The 17,761-nt window shown below is 40.4% G+C and overlaps 1 protein-coding gene across 4 annotated transcripts in view; it reads left to right on the forward strand.

The window, feature by feature from the left end:
• Nucleotides 1-17,761, forward strand: part of GMIP (GEM interacting protein) — a 94,796-nt gene that overhangs the window by 47,301 nt on the left and 29,734 nt on the right. For all 4 annotated transcript variants that reach the window (XM_060763867.2, XM_060763864.2, XM_060763865.2 and 1 more), the window contains 7 exons: nucleotides 2,167-2,292; nucleotides 2,687-2,751; nucleotides 5,328-5,438; nucleotides 5,728-5,808; nucleotides 9,298-9,474; nucleotides 12,546-12,683; nucleotides 14,652-14,842. In XM_060763867.2, coding sequence (XP_060619850.2) covers nucleotides 2,167-2,292; nucleotides 2,687-2,751; nucleotides 5,328-5,438; nucleotides 5,728-5,808; nucleotides 9,298-9,474; nucleotides 12,546-12,683; nucleotides 14,652-14,842 — 889 coding nt within the window. The remainder of the gene's footprint in view (nucleotides 1-2,166; nucleotides 2,293-2,686; nucleotides 2,752-5,327; nucleotides 5,439-5,727; nucleotides 5,809-9,297; nucleotides 9,475-12,545; nucleotides 12,684-14,651; nucleotides 14,843-17,761) is intronic.

A 17,761-nucleotide genomic window follows, 5' to 3' on the forward strand; every position in this document is an offset into this window, starting at 1 on the left:
AAATATATGTGCTAAAAAATTAACCACTAAAATAATTCACAACTTGGCTCCTTAGGTTTTATAGTAGCATCACAAAATCAAGCCATTTTTAAGTGTTCTGTGATTTCCTACCTTCTAGTAAATACTTTAAATAGTCACCATAGTATTTTATTTTGTTTTGACATATGATAGTTCAGTTTTGTTTCACTGTGTACTACATTGTAATAGTGTTTGGTTAAATGCAGTAAACGAGTTTATCAAGGAAGCAAATTAATTGAAGATTCAGAATGGATAAAAAAAGTCATTTTTTCCTTTTCATAAAAGGAGGAATTAATTGCTGGAATTAAATAGTGCAAGGCGTGGTAATGACTCCTAGCTGAGATGGCCTTTAAAAAGAAATGCAGAAGATCATGGAGAGGAAAGCTGCTAATGTAACAAGCTATATGGATCCTTCATGTTTAAACAGTGGCTGATGGGTTGCTGTGAGTTTTCCAGGCTGTATGGCCATGTTCCAGAAGCATTCCCTCCTGATGTTTCACCCACATCTGTGGCAGCCATCCTCAGAGGTTATGAGGTCTGATGGCTTCCATGTCAGTGAGGCACTGAAATCATTCCTGATTTCTGTCCAAAGTTTAAGGAGTTATCAAAGGTTCTGAACTTGTGTTGAATACAGGGTTCAGCACCCCTTATAACATATTTAAACTTTAGGATAAACCCTTGAGTGGATTTATTGCCCCACATAGAAGTCACTGCTTTATGAAATATGACTACCATTTACCAAGTGGCAACAACAACAGGAGCCTTTATGCCTTGCTTCTGTGTTGTCCAATATGGCAAGTAGGATGATGGACTTAAATATAGTACAACAGCAGGCTTGTACTATTGCAGGAGCAAAGAGGCTGCCAATGAAATGATCAGGTGAGCTGTAGAGATGGCAATAATAGCCATTTGTTTTCATTGCCTTATTTGCCTAGTTTTCTGACACTCAGGAGAAGAAAAGAGCAGGCACGAGACCCTTCACACTTCAGGAGTTCTTCAGCAGCAATTCATTTTTGCAAAAATAGACATCTTTTGTGCCTGAGAAGTGTTTTCTGTGTAGTGAAACACTATTTCATATACAGATAGTACTGTTTCCTGTGGAGAGAAACCATGCGTATTTCTGCATCACGTACTTCCCTGGAAAGCTTCATGAAGTTTAAGTATTAATGGAAAACGGCAGGGAAATCTTGTATTCTCCCACAAAGGGGAGAAAGCTATAGTAATAATGTTTCTTGCTGCAAAGATTAAATAGGCAGTGATTTACATCAATAGTTTTTATGTTATGTTTTTAATATAAGAATAATTCTGTGTTGTATTTTCACCCGCCCACCACCAATATTGCTTAGCAACAGGGCTACTCTAGAACTTGCTTTAACCAGAACTGAGGAGATTCATCCCATAGTTGCCTAGCAAATGTCAACACACCGACTGCTCCTAGTTCAAAAGTAAGGAAAACATTGGCACTCAGTTTCCCTCCCCTTCCAGTCTAATAATTATTTCATAGTTAAAGGATAGAGAGGAAGATCAGGACACCCCTGTTGGGAAGCATGTTGTGACTACGTTGGGCATCTCATACATGTGCTCAAGATCTCTTGTGGTATTAATGTCACCTTTAGGGACATCTTTTTAAGATTTTCTGATTTAATTTCATCATTATGGACAGGTTGCGCCTCACTGATTCATTCACCATGAGATCAAATTCAAGTTTACACATCCGTGTATTAAAGACAAACAGAACAGCATGATGTGGAATTCACAAGCAAGCCTGTTCATTCATACCTACCAATATGGCCTCACAGGGTGGTTGTGGGACATGTAATATGACCTCTGCAGATGATTTCGAGGAGCTAAAGTCCAGTATTTGTGGAGGTTTGTGGAGGTTCATATCATGGTTATCATGCATGTCATGATTCAAGTCTGGTTGTCTAGAGTTGATGAAATTGGAGAAGATTTCTGTATCTAAAAGAGAGAGTTTCAGCAAGTGTTGCATGTGATCTGTTTCAAACATAACCACTAAAGGTACAAGAGTCCTCTCCATTTTTCTCTCTGGCAATGCTATGAATGGTCTTGATTAGGAACAAACAGATGACAATACTAAAGCATCTTCATGATCAATTTTCTGTAACCAATCTGCCATTTCATTTTCAGTGGAAGAGGCTGATGAGATGCTGATCAAGTGCGACGGAGGTGTAGAAGAAGCCCTTGGGTATGCCAAAATGTGGTGCAAATATGTCAAGGAGCTGTTGAACTGGGTAGACAAACGCCTGGCTTATGGTGAGATTTATCTATCAGTATCCAGAATCCATGGAATTCTCTCCTTCCCCACATATATACTCCTTAGTTTACCCATTTGGAAGCTACTCCTACAAATTAATGTGTCCATGAAATTGTCCTCTCAAGCCATCCTGGGTTAATGCCCCAGAATATATAACATTTGAATGAATTTGTCAGAGTATCTTTTCAAAATGAAAAGTGTTTGTGGCTAAACACTAACAAAAAAAGGTACCAGAGTCTTTATTTATTTACTTTTATTTAGTGATTTTCATTTCTTTATCCCGCCATTCTCCCAATATAGGGGTTCAAGGCAGCTAATTATTACTTTGTATTTACAAACTTAACATCCATTTTCTTTGGAAAGTCCATCCATTCACCCATTTCTTGTTCTCAGAGGTTGAATTTGCAAAAAACATCCTCAAGATTGCTGAGGCTGGCCGAAATGCAATTTTTCCTCAGGTAAGTATCCCTGGATGCTCCCTTCTGTGACTTCCTTTTGCAGTTTGCATGCAATTATTTGCTCTCATAGAATCATAGAATAATAACAGTTGGAAGAGACCACAAGAGCCATCTCGTCCAACCCTCTGCCATGCAGGAAAAGCATAATCAAAGTGTTCCTGACAGAATCATAGACAATAAAAAATCTAGTTTAAAAGATCAAGAGCACTATTTTTGCAGACTATATATGTATTCACCATAATTTATATAAATAAAAATGTAATGTTCATTTTTGGGATTAACATAATTCAAAAACCACTGGATGAATTGACACCAAATTTGGACACAATACACCTATCAGGCCAATGAGTGACCATCATTCATAAGAACACTGAAAAACACAGTAAAAGAGACTTTAAAAGCCAAAAAACAAAAAACAAAAAATACATTACAACACATTCACAAAACCACATAGAAACACAAACACACACATATACACAAATATATACACACACAAAACACATATGCACAGACTGGGCCACAGCAAGGAATGGCATGGGATGGCTAGTCTACCATAAGATTTTTTTTTTGTTGTGTCAGGAGCGACTTGAGATACTGCAAGTCGTTTCTGGTGTGAGAGAATTGGCCGTCTGCAAGGACGTTGCCCAGGGGATGCCCAGATGATTTGATGTTTTTATCATCCTTGTGGGAGGCTTCTCTCATGTCCCCGCATGAGGAGCTGGAGCTGATAGAGGGAGCTCATCCACCATAAGATGAAAAGACCAATGTTTCAGTATGTTGTTTCTAGTAACCCGAAAGCATTGTTTTGTTTTTTAATGTTGTCGTCTCCCATATCTGTTAGTGGTAGCTAATACTGGGATTTGGATTATGACCAGTTAGGATCATAACCTATTGGGTAGCAGAATTTTGGAAATGTTCCTTTAGTTTATTGGTTAATGGATGATCACTGGGTACATAAATATCTTGTTTCTGTTCAATGCTCTCAGCAGACAAAGATTCAAGTAGACTTCTTTTTAAAATACCAGGTTTGTTTCACAACATCATGTAGTTAAATAAAGAGGCACATTTCTTGTCAGGTTAAACTTTAAAATGTTTCAGTTTGTATCTTTAACTTATAGTCTTTATCAGTCTCTTCAAAACTATATTGCTCTGTACAGCTCTCTTTCATAACTGTCTACTTCCAAAGGACTCAGGCCTCAACAGTTTTCTAACTTCCAACATTGACTTCTGTACTCAAACTGACTCAAGCCTCAACGGTCATTCCTCAACTGTCATCCTTTTAAACTGCATTCTAAACTGACACTGAACCAGTCACATGGTCTGCAGCCCCTCCCACTGCCTCACATACATAGAGCTAAGAAAACTGCAAACTAAGAAGACATACGCTTCAGGAAATAAATGACACATTATAAACAGACAAAACATTAAATAGAGGAGGCTTGAGAAGGTTTCTATTTCCAACAGTTAATGCACTTGTTCAAAGCACATTTCTTTACGTGGGAGGGCAAAATTAACGAGTGAAGTGATCTGACAGCACAGGTATGTATATATAGTGAAGAAAACAAATATTGTTTACTGCTGTAAACACTGATTCTAAATGGTTCTAAAGTATATAAACATAAGTTTAATGCAACTAAACCATCAAAACAACATAAATCACTTAGTAGTAGCTATCGAAGTAAAAGGGCAACATTAACACCTATGCAGAAATGGTGTAATCGTTTGAGTGTTCAACTACAACTCTGGAAACCAGTGTTTGAATCCCTGCTCGGCCATGGAAGCCCACTGGGGGACCTTGGGCAAGTCACACTCTCTCAGCCTCTGAACAAAGAGAACCCCGTGAAAGGTTTGCCTTAGGGTTGGCATAAATCAAAAATGATGTAAAGGTGCATAACAAAAATGAAAAGGTGGGAAATATGTTTAACATACATATTAATATGCCCCATGTTATTAGCCAGTCTGTATTTGTACCCTTCATTCAGGCTTGTTTCATGTACACAGAGCAGTGACAGCTAGAAACCTTGCCTATATGGCCTTATCTCCTTATATCTACTATTACCAAAGTTTGGTAAAATACTCTTTTTGGATTCTGGAGGTTAAAGGATTCTGGAAGCTCACACATTTCCCCTTTGTCCTCAGCTTACCTCAGTTGCTGCAAATTAAGTTCAATGTGCAAAAGTAGTTTACACTCAGCTAGCTCAGAAGGGAGGAGAGGAACCATGCCCTTCCTGTAGACTTGGGCACTACCAGCCTCTCCTAGCTTGTGTGTGCTTCCTCCTTAATAACATTTGTTATCTTGACCACATTCTGATGTTGCTTGGCCACCCATGGCCCTGTTTTCATTGTGAAATGTGAGGGTGTGGGTCTGCAAAAAGTTGCATTGCTGGTGTTGAAATATGTCATGACTGTTCCATGTGGTAAGTTTCTTTGGTGACAGCATTGAGCTACCGAATGCCACACCACAGGCTGAAAACATGATTTGGTTTTTCCAATAGAAAGCCTTGAAATCACACTAAGCAGAGATCTGAGCTTCAAATGATTCCTTATTCTACTTCCAATGCCTTATGTTTTTCCAGCACTATATGCCATTGCAGACTCTGTACACCAAGGTCATGGAGCATGACATAAGGGCAGGAAACGTAGCCCTTGAGACAGCTTCGGTTTTGCATCTGAAAGAGTATTATGAGGTACGACGTTTTCTGCCCTATATCAGAATAGCAGTCATAGATGAGCCAGAATCATAGCACTAAAATGATTCCTTCTCAAACAATTTATGCACCTTAGATGTCTTTATTTTAAGAAGATAATAGGCCCGGGGAGGGAAAATAGTAGAAACCACATATATATCTTCTTGAATTCTTCCCCATCCATATCTTCATTTTGTTTTAAGGATGTGGTCATTTTGTAAATATTAGACAAAGCTGCTTGAGATCTCACTTTCTTCCTTATCTCTCTCATTTGCCCCGGTTCCTGCAGCCCCTTTGGGCCAAGAGGAATGAAATTGAGAAATGGCGGAAGGAATTCAAAGACCAGTGGCAAAAGGAGCAGAAAAGAATGGTAAGACCCTAAGAAGGAAGGGCTAGAAACTAAGCAAAGGAGTTAGTATCACTGTGGTCATCTATCAGGTTTTCATGGGCTTTGTAAATGCACAGTTTCTTAAGAATTCCTTGGCAAGGCCTCATGAAATTAGTGTAAAAGGATGGGATCAAGTAGAATGGGACTAAGGACTTGCATGCAAATATCCATTTGTGCTGTAACCCTTATTTCCAAACGATATTACATACCTTCAACTTTTTAAAAAATCCCACATTTTGGTCAATGACTACAGCCATACATAACTACAGGAGTATTCCCAGACTTTCTCCTGAATTGCTCATGTTTATTAAAAGACACACACACACACACAGAGTTCTAGCCCCCTTTCTTGTATTATGACCATGGAAAAAGGGAGGCAGCATTTTATCCAGTGCTGCCAACATGTAATAATAATTATAATAACAATAATTCAAAAAACAAAGTATGGATCGTTGATGTTGCAATCCCAGGTGACAGCAGGATTGAAGAGAAACAACTGGAAAAGCGGACACGATATGAGGATTTAAAGATTGAACTGCAAAGACTCTGGCACAAGCCAGTCAAGGTGACCCCAGTGTTAATTGACACACTGGGTGCAGTGCCTAAAGACCTTGGCCTGCACTTAAACACAATCGGCACTGACTAAATTTACACAGCCAGCAGAGTGATCTTGTTTGCTGTGGACTCATCTTGTTGTGTTTCAAATAACAACAACAACAATTTCATTTCTAGACTGCCCTCTCTCTCCAGAGGAACTCAGGGCGGGTTACATGTAAAAAGGCAAATATTCAATGCCTCAAAATAGGTGGAAACACATAAAATAATACAAAATAAATGTACCATCCTTTGTCCTTGCTAGACACCAGGATGACAGACAAACATGAAAATTAAATAGGTGACAATATTTATATTTTTAAAGGGACAGTTTTAATAGATATCATATGTTTTAAGGCATTGACCTGTTTCCCTCTGTTGTATTTTAATCTGTTGTCTTCCATCTTGATTCATAAGAAGAATGAGCAAGAAATAATAACACTAGCAATAATAATAGTTACGATTGTTGTTGTTTTATATACCTACTCCATTGTTTGATTGTGTTTAATGACTTCTCCCTGCCCCTCCTTTAGGGAAGTGTCACAAAGAAATATGTAAAGTGTAACTAGAGACCTGTATTGCATTGATTGCGCAATCACATTTTCTTGTTGTGTGAATGGATGAAACTAGGGGGCCCTTCCATACAGCCATATAACCCAGAATATCAAGGCAGAAAATCCCACACTATCTGTTTTGAACTGGGTTATCTGAGTCCACATTGCTATATATCCCAGTTCAAAGCAGATAATGGGGTTTTTTATTCAGCTGTGTGGAAGGGGCCTAGATGTAGCTGGCTAAAGACATGCCCAGAACGTAACTGTAGCCCCATCTAGACTGCCCTTATGCTGAACTGCATTCTATGGCAATTGACTCATATAATGCAGTTTTATGCGGTTAAACTGCATTATGGAACTGCATTTTTTGCAGTGTAGATCACTGCTTCTTCAGTTGTGGGTCCTGACCCCAAATCAGGTCCCCTTAGCCCAATATTGGGGCCGCAAAACATTTGGCAACAATAAAAAGTTTCTGAATACCATTCATTTGCACAAATGTGTTAGCAACAATGTGCAGCATTTACAGTGGACTCTGTGGAAAATACTTCGAATGTACTCCACAACAAAGGAAAAGGCTGATTTATTATCAATAAATGTTTGATATTTATGCCTTTTTTATATACCTGGGGTCAAGTACAAATTAATTGGGCTGAAAGGGGTTGTGACTGGAAAAATAAGCCCATGAGAGTGGCTGGATGCACAGTGGCCCCATTGAGAAGCTTTGAGTGGAGGTCAACCTCTTTGCATTGCTTTCTATGTAAACTTCTGCCTTCATGTATCTGCCGCACCCCTACCAAATAAATCCAAAAACGTTACCACTAGATCACATAGTGTTCTTCTGTCCCACTGCTCAGAGCTTTTTTTATGAGTTGTCTAGCCAGGGTGAACTAAAAGCAAAATGGGAGGAATCCACACTTCTTCTGATCTAGCAAACAGTTTTATTTCCATCCCACGGAGTCCTGGGTTTGACAGGTGAGGGAGGGACCTTTTGGATCTTCAGACATAAGATTTCTTCTAGTGTTTCTAAACAAGCTGCTAACCACAGGTCTCCATGCAAACTAAAGTGGGCGCATAACTTTTAAGTGTTAAAGGGCTACTGGCCCACTCAGTCTGTTGGAAGACATTCATATTTGTCACCCAAACAAACCTGAACCTATTTTTATTTATTGAATCCATGTGACCTTTCTCCCTATATAAAATCCAAGGCAGTTTAAAATAATTTAAAAACATAAAATCTTGCTTGGAAGAATGTCACATGGACAACCCATTTTGAAGGCTAAGCAAATATGTTATTTTCCCCAAGGAACACAAAGATTGTTCCATTTTCACTTTAGCACCTATTGTAATCAAAATAAGACGATGCTAGAGACACACCTCTAAGCTCAAGGTTAACAAAGAGTGTGTCTACACTGCAGAATTAACTCAGTTTGACAGTACTTTAACTGCCATAGTTCAGTGCTATGGAATCAAGGCAGTCATCATTCTATAAACTCTGTCAAAGAGTGAGGGTGCCTCACCAATCTACAATACACTTAGCCATGGCAATTAAAGTGGAGTCAAACTTCATTAACCCTACAATGTAAATGTACCCAAAGCCATTCAGAACCACTGCTTTTGGAAAATGGCATTCATCACCTTTTTGAGAAGAAAAATGATGTTATATCCTTTTGGCAAATGTGAAATTCCATTAACATCTGAAGACCACCTTTTGAAAACCACTAGTCAAGGAAAGGCATGACCTTGTTAGAAGTCAACCCTTTGAAAAAGTGATGTTCATAATCATCCATGTAATCACACACAGGTAACTCAGCAGTTAAACTGATAAACTGTGTCTTTGAACTGCCAGGGACAAAGACATGATACTGCACAAAAACATATACTTAACTAGCAGAATTTTTAAATGTTTCTTTGAAGTTGAAATTGCAGTTGTCCAAAACATATGTTCTCTCTTGAAACCTCTTAGAGATAATAAAAAAACACTCAGAGATAAAGAGACAAAGTCTTATGAAAGTGTATGACTGTACTCACTGCTTCTCAAAGCAAACTGTTCTGCATAAGTCCAAATGCAAACTGCTTCCACTGAAGTCCAAAAGCATACTGATAACAAAATGGAGTCTTGAGTCTGAACATGCTCATCACAATCACATGCCTGTATCCCCTTCCACACCAAAAAGGTCGGTCAAACTGGCAAATTAATATATATATATATATACAGGCTAGCAAATATATACATTAACAAACAAATAGTAAACGCTTTGAAGGTTGCTATTTAAAAAAAACAGGTGGTCAGCTTGGCCCTTGTTAAGGCTGGCTCTCATTGCAGAACGATTCCTTGTCCTCCATGCGCAAGTCCCGCCTCCATTACCTCCAGCGCTGTGAGGATCTGGAGAAGGCCAAAGTGCTGAGCGCCAAGGCAGAAGAGGAATGCCAGGGCACGGCAAGCAGTGGCAACAAACAGCTGGAGAAACGGCGCCGCTACCGAGATGAAGCACAATTAAAGGTAGTGGTCCTAAGTTCAAAAAGCTGTACAATTCAGTCCCCTGATGGTTGTAGTAATCCAGAACCTTGGATTTTGGAATGCAGTTCCTGTGATCATAGAAAGAACACCAGTAATGTATAGAGAATAGAGCTTGGGAAATTATATTAAAAAAGTAAAAGGTTGCTCTTTTAATTTAACCCCTTTTCTCCAAAGTACTTAATTTTAATTATAGTTGTAATTTTTTAAAGGCCACAGATTCCCTATTTCTCAGGACACACTAAAATAGTTATGAGCAACTGTTTTTTTTTAGAGTTCAGATGCTACAAGTGGTTGTCTGGTGGCACAAAACACAGCCTCCTTCTGTCTACCTCAGTGCAACCTAAGTTCCCACAACAAAGCCGAAGGCACAACACAAGTTAGTATTCCTCCTATAATATCAAATGAAAGCACATTTTGAAATAAACAAAAGAATTACAGTTAAGCTGCAAAAAGTGTGAAATTATCCCACATTAAGTTAAATTAATGATGCCTCAGTTATTGCGAAGTGAAATTAATTACAGCCAGTTAATTTTGTTATTAGTCAAGCCTAGAACACTGCTTTTGGGTGCTTAAAAACCAGAGGTGGGTTGGGCAAAATGTCAGGTTTTTGTAAGCCTTCAGGCAACTTTTCTGACAAGAGCCATGTAACCGAGGTCAGTAGATGCTGATCTGGGTGATCAAAGGGAATGTGCCTTAAAAGAACATTCTGAATGCCTTTGTGTTGTCACAAGAGACCTCATAATGCATTCCCATGAGTCTGGCAAGGATATGTTGGACCAGATCCTGTCTGCATCAAGTGAAAAACATATTCATGTCACAAGGCAGGTGAGAACATCTTGTCTGGGCCCTAGCAGGTAGCAAGAACCAGCATGTTTGGCTGATTTGTGTGTTGGGCTCGAATCCCCATTTGGCCACAGAAATACACTGGGTGACCTTGGATAAATCACACACTCTCAGCCACAAGGGAAGGCCATGGCAACACCTCTTCTGAACAAATCTTGCCAAGAGATCTCTGTGATAAGATTGCCTTAGGGCAATGGTTCTCAACCTGTGGGTCCCCAGATGTTTTGGCTTTCAACTCCCAGAAATCCTAACAGCTGGTAAACTGGCTGGGATTTCTGGGAGATGTAAGCCAAGACACCTGGGGACCCACAGGTCTAGAACCACTGCCTTACGGTCACCGTAATTTGGAAATTACTTGAAGGCACACAACAAGTGCTGGAGGGGTGTCCAGCAGTACCCACAGAGCAAAGATTTCAATAGGCGGAAGTGGAGGTGACTCAGCACACGTCACTGTGCCGTGGATTAGATTTCCTTTCTATGCAATGCTCTTGGCTTTTCACTCATTTTCAGTTGTTGCAACAGAGGAAGCAACTCTCCAACCCCATCCACACAGCCACATAATGTGGGATAACAAACAGATTAGCCTGAGGCAACAACAACAACAACCTTTATTTATATCCCGCCACCATCTCCCAAAAGGGACTCAGGGCAGCTTACACTTCAGTGCAGTATATAAAACAAATGATACATACGGTAAGTATAAAACAATATCACATAAAATTGTAAAACAGCCACTATCAACACATAAAATAAAAGAACACAATTTAAAACACAGAACCATCTGTAGTTAAACTAGCTGCCATCAATTCACAAACTAAAGTGCCAAAGTGTCAACCTCATATGAACTCATTTCAGCCTACTCAAGGCCAAAAGCCTCCTTAAAAATCCATGGAATAAACAACATTGAGATAACGTTTTAGGCTAATCTGTTTCAACCAGGAATAAACCTGATTGTACAGTTTTAAAAATATATGCAAAGGTCCTTATTGCAAAATCTGGACCTTTGCAGGTATGGAGGCAGTGGGGATTTTCTCCATTCAGGATCCAATCAGGCAATCCCTACAACCATTCCTCCTCCCCAGGCTCAGGCAGCCTATGGAAGAGGGTTGGCAATACCAGACTCCTGTTTTCCCCCAACATTTATTGTTTAAAAACAAAAGCAAAAAAGTCTCCCTGGGAGTCACATGCCTTCCTGGGGCTGGAAAATGGAACTAAAAAGCTTTGGAAGGGAGATTCATTTTGTTTTTAAAGACTAAGTGGGGTAGGGAGGGGAAAGGGGTACAATCCCCACGCCCATTCCTGCCAATCACGAATCCACACAGGTGAGTAATCTGGCCACCCCCCAGCCAAAAAGGCACATTTTCAGCATTTGGGCCAATGTCAATGGACTCTTATCAACTACCAGCAGAGATATTCTAAGAGGATATCAAGGGCTTCTACTCAGCTCCCTTGAATGCTCTTTCCTGAGGAAAATCATAATGCAAAGAGCAGAATGAATTAGTGCAAAATTGAACAGGAAAATTGGAGCAGGGTTTTATTGTTTGTTTCCTCCAAACAAACAATATAGGCTGATGCCCAGTGGGAAGGCAAGCAGGGAGCATTGTCCTCCCATCCCAAAGTGTCAGAAAATCAACTGGGAGAACAAAATTGTTATTTGGTTTTTTAAAAAAGCCCAAGAACGAGAGCCTCCTAATTCATCTGCTTTATATGTAGGAACCCAAACTGATAAACTTTTTTCTTCATGTCAGGAGTGACTTGAGAAACTGAAAGTCGCTTCTGGTGTGAGAGAATTGTCCGTCTGCAAGGATGTTGCCCAGGGGATGCCCAGATGTGTTACCATCCTATAGGAGGCTTCTTTCATGTCCCCACATGGGAAGGTGGAGCTGACAAATGGAAGCTCACACTGTATCGCAGATTCGAACTGCCGACCTTCAGGTCAGCAGTCCAGCTGGCACAAGGGTTCAACTCATTGCGCCACCACGGGTCAATTGATAAACTAAATGTTTTAAATTCAAATTTGGATTGTATGAATAACTTCATTTGATTCCATGCAGAATAGATCTGATTTTGGGTATGTTTCCGGGAGAAGGGACAGTCTCGCAAGACTCTTCATTGGACATGTCTGCCACACTTGAATGCCTTGCGTTCTTCTATCTACATGCCAACTGCACATTTTCAGTTCTTCCATGTGTCTGTTCCACTGCATTCAGGTCCAGGAATCAGAGGTTGTGTACAAGGGATGCGTCTTTGATGCGAATAACCGACGTCAACGGCTGGAGAAAGTGAGGGAGAGAATTATCTCTCACATCCGCAAACTAATGTTCCAGGGAGATGAGGTGCTGACACGGGTAAGTAGTGAGTGATCCATGGTTAGACATGCCTCGGTGCTTGTGGCTTGTGGCCTGAATAGGATGGGTAGGAGAGTAGCTGACCTCAAAATGTCAGGGTCTCATTCCTGCTCCCCTTCTTCTCTGCACAATGCTCCCTAGGTAGCTCTGCCTCTCTCTCCATTCTTAAGTGATTTTTTTTCTGGGAGGAAAAAAACAACTGGAAAAAAATAGTGCCATAGTAAATGTGTTAGTCTTCAGAGTATCTCAAGATTCTTGTTTTTGTATAATAGAGTAACATGTTAGTATCAGGGGTGTCAATTTCTTTCAACATTGCTACTAATTTTAAGGATTTATATTTATCCCATTGTTGCCACCAACTGTATAGGCCCCCTTGTGGCACAGTGGGTTAAACCACTGAGCTGCTGAACTTGCTGACCAAAAGGTTGGCGATCCGAATCCAGGGAGCACGGTGAGTTCCTGCTGTTAGGCCCAGCTTCTGCCAACCTAGCAGTTTGAAAACACGCAAATGTGAGTGATCAATAGGAAGGTAATGGTACTTCATGCAGTCATGCTGGCCACATGACCTTGGAGGCATCTACGGATAATGCTGGCTCTTCGGCTTAAAAATGAAAATGAGCACCAACATCCCAGTTGGACTTGACTAGACTTAATGCCAGGGGAAACCTTACCTTTATCTTTACCTGCCACCAACTGTAAGAGTTGTTCATCTGTCCCATCACTTCTTCCAGATATGATCCAAATATCTCTCACCTAATGTGGGGACCTTTTAGATGCCCTCATAACTTCTGTGCAAGACATTATTTATCCAATCCTGTAGTTCCCAGCCATTGACCCTCCAGGTGTTTTGGACTTTGGCTATAACAGTTCCTAACAGCTGGTAAGATGGCTGAGATTTCCAGGAGTTGAAGTCCAAAACAACTGGAGGACCAAAGGTTGGAAACCACTGGTCTAATCCCATCACTGGATGCCACTATCCTTGAACCACTGCTACCACCAACAACAATACCACAATGTTTTGGAACATGTCCACACTCATCACTCTATTTTAATGTTCTCAGAAGCAAAAATGTTCTCAGAGTACAAAAATCAATTTGTTAAACAAAAGTAAAAGATTACTTATTTAAGGGCCCATCTTGATGTAGTGGAGGGCCACAAAAGTTTCTTGTTTTGTTCCTGTTCTTTTCTGTTTTTGGTTTTGTTTTGTTGTTTTACTTTCAGATCTACATCTTGTTTTCCTCACTCTGAAGTATTCTCAGGGAACGCCCAGCACTTCCAAGGTCTCCTTGTTCCCATCTGGGAAATTAAACCATGATATCCCAAAATGAAATGTGTTGCTGTTATCCCAGTGCTAGTTAATACAGCTGCTGCTATGAAAAATAGCAATTGTTCCCTGGACATTAGATTCAGCAGAGATCAAGGAAGGCAAAGGGGAATGCTGGCAATGAAAGATAATGATGCAGATGCTTAACTAGTGTAATATTGCTAAAGAATGTTAATTCCTGAATAAGAATTAAGAAAGCAATTTCTGAAACATTAACCAATGTTCAAACCCTGGTCTCTAGAATTGTAGTTCATGAGTCAAACTGGCTCTCTATACTTCACATACGTAACCATATTTTAACTTAATTATTTTAGTAATTACAATATACTTTCCCCCTAATAGCTTATAGTTCACCCTTCACCCTTCCAATCATCAGCCACTAAGACAATGCTCTTTGACTGTTCAAAGCCCTTTATTTCATTATCTCAGTGGTCTTCAACAGGAACTCTATAGCATAGATTGTTGTCGTTGTCAAGTCGATCCGCTCATGATTGAAGTAAGTTTCGGAGTTGGCATTCCCTGGGAGCTTACCCTGTTTTACTAATACAGTAAATTTCAGAGGGATCTGAAAAGTACAAGTCTGAACTTTGCCAGTTACAAGAAGGCATTCAGTTTCTTCATGCTTCCTGGGTTTCTTTCCCAAGGTGACACTGAGGATGTTCAAGCTCCAGCAGGTCCAAGCAGAACGAATCCCTGTTGGATACCAGAACCTGACTGAGTTCTGCAAGCCTTACAAGGTTGGGGAGAAGTATCTGGAATTCATTCAGAAGCTGCAGAGGAAAGAACTACCAGTGGAAATCTACGAATTTGAGGAATTTATACCTTCAGGGCAAAGGTAAGGAAGCAACACTTGCATTTTTACCTGCCTTCCCTCTAAGCAATGTTATACTTTTGAATTGCAATCAAAGGCAATTGTATCATTATGAGATTTGTTCAGAAGAAGCTTGTCATTGCCTATATGCTTCAGTCCTATCCAGAACTTGGAAAAGTTACTTCGGTGGACTACAAGTTCCAGGATTTTCCCATCAGCAGGTCACCAGCCATGTTTCAATGGGGATTCTGAGAGTTGTGGTCCAAAAAACATTTCCAAGTCTGGTCCTGAATCACAATCTCTCTTTCGCTTGCCTTAATTTCACATTGACTACTGAAGCACAGAACAAGCTGAACTGTATGACTTCAGCAGGGAAGAGTGGGGAAACTTTTGAGGCCCATTCTGGTGTGTGCTAGCATGCAATAATCTGCAATCTTTTCAGACCTGGACCCCAACAGTAACTCCCAAAACACACTTTGAGGCCTTTCCTAGTCCCTCCCCCCCCCTTGATATTTGTACATGAGAGTATTGATGTTGCAACCCTAGTGGGTCAAGTAGTGATCCAATAGATCGCCTTACTTCTCCAGTTGAAATACAAAGCTCTACGGCCATGTTCAATAGCAACCATATGGATTCATTTCAAGTGTGCCTTTGGTTGGCTCATGGTTGCTAATCCATCATCTCTCCACATGGTCTAATTGTTTTGACATGCAGAATATCCCTTCTACTCACTGGGGTGCAGAACAGCTGGATAGCCAAAACATTTCACAAATATGCCAGATACTTGAAAAGGGGAGCTCAATCTTTACTGCTGACCTAAGGTCCATATTATGTCCTTTGGAATGGTGACAAAGCCTCATTAAAGTCAAATAATAGTCCTACCCCCAATGCCTTCCTCTGTCAAAATTCAGCCTTGTATGAATTGGCTGCTTTGGAGAATTATACATGTTGAAATTAGAATAAATTGTCCAATTATAAAATTAAGCTGCTTCACTATGGATTTACTACCGATGTTTCCAAGACTCGAAGAGCAAAACTTTGGGTTGTTTAGAAATTAGATTTGGCAGATTTTTCCTTTCTCCTAGCCATTTTAAGTAATCCCTACAATTGTAAAACATAAATCAAGCAAACCCAACTAATGGAAAATATTTATGGAGGTGTGAACAAGTATTGGAGAGATTCTGTGTGAAGGGCTGTATATTTTCCCCTCTTGTCTAGTGAATGATTACAAATTCCTCCTTACCTCCTCTATGTATATTATGACACCATAGAGATGCTTTTCACCTATGCTTAATGAAAACAGCATACAGTCCTCCCTCTACATGCTGCTTAAATATTCACAGGTTTGATTATTTGAGGATCACTGTATTTGCCTCCATCTCCACTGCTGCCCTATGTGGGATACTATGGTGAACTTCCAGCAGAGGGTGACTGTAGAATCATGCCATAGGCCCTAGAAATACCTACAGAAATGTTCTCTCACATTAGAAAATACCTAGGCCTGTATTTGTGGGTTTTCCACTTCTGCAGAGATCCTGTACCTTTTACTCAGCAAAAGTTGAGGGCCTACTGTATAAGTCATAGAATCTTATAATCCTAGAGTCATTCATGGAATCCATTTTTTTCTGTGTCAGGAGTGACTTGAGAAACTGCAAGTCGCTTCTGGTGTGAAAGAATTGGTTGTCTGCAAGGACATTGCCCAGGGGATGCCCAGATGTTATACCATACTGTAGGAGGCTTCTCTCATGTCCCTGCATGAGAAGCTGGAGCTGACAGACAGGAGCTCACCCTGCTCCCTGTATTCGAACCGCAGACCTTTCAGTCAGTAGTCCTGCTGGCACAGAGGTTTAACCCGTTGTTGAAGGCTGACTGTATAAATCATAGAATCTTATAATCCTAGAGTCATTCATGGAATCTAATATTAAACTTTGCCCTGAAGCGTTCCATCCTCACCATGGGAATCATCTGGCTGCCAGAATGAAATATAGGCTTGTAGAGTTGGAAGAGATCACAAGGGCCATCAAGGCCAACCCCCTGTCATGCAGGAAGGCACAGTCATGGCACCCTGACAGATAGCCATCCAGCCTCTGCTTTAAAACCTCCAGAAAAGGGGACTCCTCTACCCTCCAAAGCAGCATATTCAGCTGCTGACCAGCTGTTGCCATCAGGAAATTCTTCCAGTGTTCAGGTAGAATATTTTTTCCTGCAATTTCAGTCAATTGCTCTGTGTCCTAATCTCCTGAACAGCAGAAAACTAGTTTGCCTCCTCCTCAAGATGACATCCCTTCAAATATTTAAACATGGCTATCATGCCCCCTTCTCTGCCTGCTTTTCTCCAAGTTAAACATACCAGAACTTAAAAGAGTTCTTTAAGGGCATAAAGGACATTTCTAAACATCTACTTCGCAAACCCTAGATCTTGAAGTCAAACAGGAAGTACATCATAGACATTTAATTTCAAAAAGCCACCATGGATTTAAGTCTTAGAACATCTTGAACAAACTGACAGATCAAATTTTAACAGTGTTATAAAGAGTGATGAGTAATCAGCAATAAGGGGTATCAGATGCCAAAGAGAGAGTCAAGAAAACTGCCAAAGACAACAGGAAGTAAAGTAGTTGGGGATCCTTTGCTCAGGGGTATAGGGAACCTTGTGTGTCAGCCTGACATGATGGATCAGGAGGTGTGCTGGTACACGTATCTAGGAGTCATTGACAATTTGCCGAAACTCATCAAGAGCACAGATCAGAACCCTCTTCTCCTTATTCGCCAATTACACTACCAAGAGCACCTTTGAGGGCACCTTTAAAGAAAGCTAAAGCTCAGGATGTGCTAAGACTCGCTAAACAAGCAAGACGTAAGAGAAAGAACTGTTTCATTTAAGGCATGAGAATGGCCAAGGAGACGGTGGCTGTGGTTCAGTAAGGATGATAAAATGCTAAC

The sequence above is a fragment of the Anolis sagrei genome, chromosome 2 (assembly GCF_037176765.1).
Source record: "Anolis sagrei isolate rAnoSag1 chromosome 2, rAnoSag1.mat, whole genome shotgun sequence".
In the NCBI taxonomy this organism is placed as follows: Eukaryota; Metazoa; Chordata; class Lepidosauria; order Squamata; family Dactyloidae; genus Anolis; species Anolis sagrei.